Source organism: Lolium perenne, chromosome 1, assembly GCF_019359855.2.
Source record: "Lolium perenne isolate Kyuss_39 chromosome 1, Kyuss_2.0, whole genome shotgun sequence".
Lineage (NCBI taxonomy): Eukaryota > Viridiplantae > Streptophyta > Magnoliopsida > Poales > Poaceae > Lolium > Lolium perenne.
In genome coordinates, this window is record NC_067244.2 from 146,688,990 (window position 1) to 146,695,475 (window position 6,486).

Genomic DNA, 6,486 nt, shown 5'->3' on the forward strand with positions numbered 1-6,486 from the left:
TTCACTTGTGTTATGTCAACGACTTGTGTACTACACCATGCAGTGGTACGCTGGGTCATCACAGCTGCCCATGCCCAGATGTAGTGAAGAGGAAGCCCCGGGCAATAAGGCCCTTCCATATCGGTCAAGGGGCCACAAGAACACTGATCTCAAGCGCGATGCTTCGACATTTGCATTGAGTGAGACATTGAAGGCGATCATGGCCGAGAAGAAGGAGGAGGCCATTGTCAAGAGCGAGGAGAATCGGCACCGAGAAAAATTGTCCACATGTGCTACCTTCATCGACCTCACCAAATAAGTTGTACATGTCTAGAAGCTTGAGGCCGGGGCCAAGTTGCTCGCGGAGGAGAATCAAATCATGCTCACTGCGTCATGGAGCCGGACCAAAAGGCTTAGTTTCAAGAAGAAGCGAACTACCATCCATCAATGCGTTGCGTGATCGAACATTTACTTCTCCTTTGTACTTTGCCTATTTTACATCCCAACTTGCACACTTTTTTTATATGGATTCGACACTATTTGTGTGAGCTACTTAATTTTCTAAAGTAGCTTTTTTGGGGTAATTTTCTCAGTTTCTATTGCCTCTTTGACCACATATTAACATATTTGATGAAATTTGGGTGAAAAGCATATTGACCGAGGCGGACCAAATGCTTCAGCCGCTGGGCAGTCTCCGACGACGGATAGCCGCTGTTCTATCCGCGATCCAACCTAAATAGACCAAATAGAAATATTTGGTGTTCGAACCCTTACTACATTATTTTCGTTCACTTGGAATTTATATGAGGTGCCTTTAGAACGCCGTCGTTGTTGACGCTGAACTCCACGAACCTGTCCGTGTGAGGCATCACGTCCGCCACGGCCGGGTGGGCGCAGAACCGATCCGTCCACGCCGCCAGGTTAGGAAGCTTGGCCGCGTTGAGGAGGCAGACCTGTGCCATCCTCTCCACCGCCCTGACCCAGCCGACGTGCGACCCCAGAGCAATGTCCAGGTACCCGAGGCTGTCGCCGCCGAAGTAGCCCTTTCCTTGGCCGCACCGGACCAAGGCCTCTTCCAGGTGCTCAAGAGCGGCGGCCACCTGAGCGGCAGCTTCGTCCTTGTCTCCAGCCACCTTCCCCCTCAGCACACGGATCGCCGTTGGAAACTAGGCAATTGTCGAGCAAAGTTTTGTTTAGGCGAAAGCTTCAGTACATATATCATTTGTTGTTGCTGAGGAAAATGTTGAAGGCAAAATGATGGATTGGTTTTACCTTGTCGTCGACGTACTGGCTCCAGAACCGCTCGGCAGCCCGTGCGTGGGGGTCGGACGGGAGGATCGCCGGGCCCTGAGAGGCCCATACCTCGTCGACGTACTGGACGATGATCAGGGACTCGGAGACGGCCCTGCCATGGTGCAGGAGCACGGGGATCTTCCTGTGCACGGGGTTGGACGCAAGTAGCAGCTCGCTCCTGTTGCCCATGGGCTCCTCCACGAGCTCGTACTCCACCCCCTTGAGCCGCAGCGCTATCAGGACCCGGATCATAAACGGGCTCGGCCACCTGCCCAGCACGCGCACCGCCGCCGCCGTCTCCTGTTTCTCCGGCGACATCGTCGGCCGCTGTGGTGCTTCTGCTGTCAGGACTGAGCTGAGATGGTTGTTGGCTCGTTGCCGCTGGTGTGTAGTGTACTAGTGTGTACTACATATAGAGTGGGATTTGAGACATTGGCGGGCCGGTACCCGCTTCGACGTCCTCGCGTGCGTCATGGTGTCAAGGTTCGTATGTCTCGCTGGATATGTGGACTACTGCTGGTGGATTGATGAGTTGATGTTATCCCTTTCGTCACCGAAGCGAATGCGTATCGGATTTTCTGTGGTCACATGTAACACTCATTCAAATGGCTCGCGCTAATGCGTTAGATTGGTTTATGTAGTTCATTTTTGTAGCCAGAAGTAACATGGCATCTTTGTTTATGTTGAGCTCGTGTGCTTGTACTTAACTCATTTTCTTATCTTGCTTTTTTTTAAAGAAAATGCTCTATATCCTTGGAAGGCTACAAACCTTCCAACCTCCGGATTTTCCACCGTTGGATCCAATCAATCTGAGTCGTTAGATCGGGTTCTCTGTTTAGTTTTGCTTTAAATCCCACTTTTGCTTCATTGAAGTAAAAAAAAAAAGCTATGCTTTTGTTTCATTGAAGCAAAAAAATGGTTCGACTAAAAACAAAAACACAAAGACCATTCGGTTGTGGACCTCACCGGAGACTTCGCCAGAGCACCGTACTTCGCCGGAGCACCGTACTTTGCCGGAGACCTCGTAGCAAAACATGAGTACTAAAGTAGCAACATGACAAAACAATTGTAGCCAAAATAATATACTATTATAGCATTGCAGCATTTGTACTAAAAACACGACGAGAACATCGCTGGAGACCTTATAGCAAAACTTTTCTACTAAAGTCGCAGAATAGGGGAACATTAGAAGCAACAATATTGTACCATCGTAGCATCGATGCCCACTCCTTGAAGCACCGCCTCCACCAGATGGTAGCGTTGTCGCCCCGGCTTGTAGCACCACCGTCCCTGGCTTGCAGCACCAATGTTGCCGGTCGCAGCATCCCCCACCGGCGAGGTCTCCGGTGAATCTCCGGCGAGGTCTCCAGTGAATCTTCGGCGAGTCCCCGGCCTACTCCGTCTGACATGTCTTTTTCTTTTTTTGTATTTAAGTGAACCATTTTTTTGCTTCAATGAAGCAAAAGCGGGACTTTTCTTGCTGCGATAAAATAAAGTCTGAACGAGTTGCAGCACTCCTTCTATTTTAGTCGAACTATTTTTTTGCTTCAATGAAGCAAAAGCAGGAGTTTTTTGCTGCGACGAAACAAAGTCTAAATTTCAGGTGAAAGTGGACACGTGTCACACATGCAAGAAGGAGGCTGGAAAGTTTGGAGCCTCCGGAGAATTTCTAGCACTGCCCATTTTTTAATCTCACTTGATAATCAACAATGACACGTTCTTTTGAAATAATTGGTTGGCGGGAAAGTTTTAAATAACCGGTCATAGCCCAACTATAACCTTTGAGAACCTTTGGTTGGATGGTTAGCAGGACAATGGCAGCACCAGCGCACCAGAGTTTAAACCCTAGGTTTGAACTCTGGTGTCTCATAAAAAAGCAGAATATTATTTCAGTGGAAGGGGAGGTGACGTTCCCGTCGACAACAGCGAGCCCCTTGTGGTGATTTCGTCAATCTCAAAACCTGTCGGGTCAGTTTCTTGTTTCTCGGAGGTGCTCATAGATGTGAGTGTATGTATGCAGTGAGCCTCTTTACGGAGTGTCTACACGTTTGAAGAACACGGCGAAGAATTTTATTATCCAACATGGGTGACAGCATAATCTCAGGATTGGTCCTCCACCATCTTAGGAGTTGATGTAGCTACATGATGTTTTTACTGTATTGAATCTTCCTATTTAGTTTCTATTCTCCAATGGTGTGCGGCTTTGTGTGTCCTAGTAACCTTTTAAATTATAAAGCGTCTATTATCGAAAAACATAGTGAGCCTCTGTGCTGTAAATTGTTTCGCGAAAGAGGAAACTTTCCTCTCTGGCTCTGCCATTTAGATGCTAGATGAGAAAACCTGCTAATAACCAGCTATAGCCTTATTTACCCTTTCATTTAGCCACTAAACTTCCTGTTTTCTGAATTTCTCTTCACTTCTCCTTTTTATTTTATGTTTTTAAATTTTTTGTTCAATTTGATTCGATGAAACTTGTGAGTTGAGTAGATGAATATTTATTTGCGTTGAATAGTTGAATGAGTTGTAGCTCGAATCGTGTTTGAGTCCTAGTTTTCCTCTTTTTTGAAGAAAAAGTTTTCCTTCTTTTTGAAAAAAAAGCTATCTCAATAAATTAGCATGTATGACGGAAGCTTTGGTTATTGTTTAAAAAAGAACGCTAAATAAATTAGCCCGCTATACCTAGGCTTAATTGAATAAGTTGTAACACATCATCCTTATTCATTACTTGTTTCATTACATATTATAACATGTTTTGGTAAGCTAAGCTTGCCAAAATGTCTTATAAAAGTAAACAAAGGAAAGTACGATATTGTTGTAGCGGAAATTCAATTCGGCTCTCGGGTGCGTATGCACTCTCTACCAAAAATTCATATTTCGAAATGTCGAAAAATGTTAACAAAAAATTTTACATGTACATCTTCATAATATATGTTCGTTCGTCAAGTTTCACGAAAAACTAATATTTTTTGTGGTCTACATAAAAAAGAGAAAACTTATCTTGTGAAAAGCGTTATTTTTAGCACTGAGTTTTGTCTTTTTTACACACGTCACATGATAAGTCGATTTTTTATGAAACAACTTTGTAAGCCTGTAGCACGAGAAGATTTACATGCGAATTTTTTGTTTCAATTTTTTTGAAATTCAAAATATATGTAAGATGCATTTCAAAATAGAGGGAGCATATGCTCCCATGTTCCAAAACATCACTCCGTGTAGCATATCTGGCAGAGACAACAACAACAATAACAACGATATTACATTTTCTCAAAAAAAAACAACGATATTACATGTATTTTTGAGCGAACATATTCTCCAAACCAACGGGTGTTCACGTTGTCGGGCCGGCTTAGATCAGTTCTTGGGAGGCACAGTTGCAGCAGCCGCCGCTGCAGCACCTAGCTGGGCAAGCCTCATCTTGGCGAACTCAACCAGCTCGCCGACATCGGGAAGAGCCACCTTGGCGGCGTCCAGCGCGACAAACCGCTCGACCCAGCAGAGCAGAAGCGGGGTGTTGGCATCGTCAAAGAGCTTGGCACCGCAGAGCTCCTCCGTTCCCTGCAGCCACGAGATGAGACCGCCCAGCACGACGTCAACATACCCCATGCTATCGCCGCCAAAGAAGGGCTTCCCCTTGGAGCACTCCTTCAGGGCTCCCTCCAGCGTCTCTGCTGCTGCCAACGTCTGCTTCATCCCTTCGTTCCTCTCCTCTTCTGTATTGTTCTTGAACGCCTGAACCCACGGGACAACCAGCTGCACACGGACACACATATAGCAATATAGCATGATTCACCATCTCAACACACACATATATATCGTGATCATCCATGGCTGCATCCAAGTTTACTGAAAAACAGCAAACACATATTAATTAAGGATAGGTCGTAAGCGTAAGGTCACCTTGTCGTCAATGTAGGCAGCCCAGAACCGAGCGATCGCGCGTTCGTAGGGGTCGGCGGGCAGGAGGGAAGGGCCTGTGGCGCTGTAGGCCTCGTCGATGTACTCCAGGATGACGCGCGACTCGCAGATTGCTTTGCCGTTGTGGATGAGCACGGGCACCTTCTTGTGCACCGGGTTGGACGCGAGGAGAAGGCTGGTCTTGTTGTCGAGGTCCTGCTCGATGTACTCGTAGCTCAAGCCCTTCAGGTGGAGGGCAAGTTTCACTCTGGACACCCATGGGCTCGCCCATGTGCCCAGCAGCTTCAGTTCACCTTCGCCGCCCAACTGAACACCCGCCATTTCTCCTTAGCCTATGATGTGGTGTGTCTCTCACAGTTCAACTGTGTTCTGGTTGCCTGGACAGAGTGGGAGGAGCGATATATATGGTGCTTCGCCTTCGCTGATGGGGTATGGAGGCAACAACTCATCACCCTTGAGGCCCGTCCCAACGTTTGAGGGGAATGGTTTTGACTTGCTCCCCAATCTATCGAGTACAGAGTCCCCTGTGGTAGTAGACACGACCTGACGAACATGATCACTTACTTTATTTCCATCCGAAGGCGAATAATGTAGTACTCCCTCCGTCCATTAATAGATGTCCAATGGTTCATATAAATTTGGATGTATCTATATGTTCAAAAATGTCTAGATACATTCGAATTTAGACAGACTTTTGACATCTAAAAATGGACAGAGGTAGTACGATAAAGTTTGGCTATAATGGTCGTTTGCTTGCGAATTTTTTAGCTTCCACATTTTTTTCGCTCATAAATTAAGAATGGAACAATTGACATTCATCGTTTCTTGGAGAAGAAGGCTAACAAGTACATAAGGTAAAAACGTGTGGCTATCTCCAGCTTAATTTCGTCAACGACTTTTTAGATAGACTTCGTGGAAGCAGGAACGACAATCTATCTTATAGTATTATCCTCTATACACCATGAGTCATGAGAGTACCTGGATGATTTTCTACCTACACCATGTGATCTGCACTGAACCACTAAAATAGACCAACTTAGGCGTGAGCCCCAAGAAAATAAAATATCATGGGAGTTCCACAAACTTTTATTGAGTTAGAAAATCCATGTTTGCATAACTTACGGACTTCCACACATTATCAGAGGGTTTTATATTCATACTCGAATTTGAAAATATGCAAATAGTAAAACGTGATACATGTAACGCCCTCCATTGGCAATGTCATTCACGGAAATTCAATTCGACTATCGGATGTATATGCTTCCTCCACTGAAAGAACATATTTCTGATTGTCAAAAG

At 45.7% G+C, this 6,486-nt stretch overlaps 1 protein-coding gene across 1 annotated transcript; it reads right to left on the bottom strand.

The window, feature by feature from the left end:
* Positions 1-436: 436 nt before the first annotated feature.
* LOC127334258 (uncharacterized) lies at positions 437-5,653 on the bottom strand. The gene is made up of 4 exons (XM_071823293.1): positions 5,170-5,653; positions 4,642-5,022; positions 1,252-1,668; positions 437-1,145 (listed from the first exon to the last, which is right to left on the bottom strand). Exons 1-4 carry the CDS (start codon positions 5,506-5,508, stop codon positions 768-770), a joined length of 1,515 nt encoding a protein of 504 aa, XP_071679394.1. The 5' UTR covers positions 5,509-5,653; the 3' UTR covers positions 437-767.
* Between the last annotated feature and the right edge of the window lie 833 nt (positions 5,654-6,486).

Excerpts from the sequence above, each read along its gene's own strand:
- LOC127334258 (XM_071823293.1), bottom strand. The coding sequence starts at position 5,508 with ATGGCGGGTGTTCAGTTGGGCGGCGAAGGTGAACTGAAGCTGCTGGGC. Across the intron at positions 5,023-5,169 it reads CTGCCTACATTGACGACAAG|CTGGTTGTCCCGTGGGTTCA; the intron begins GTGACCTTACGC and ends GTCCGTGTGCAG. Across the intron at positions 1,146-1,251 it reads GCCAGTACGTCGACGACAAG|TTTCCAACGGCGATCCGTGT; the intron begins GTAAAACCAATC and ends ACAATTGCCTAG.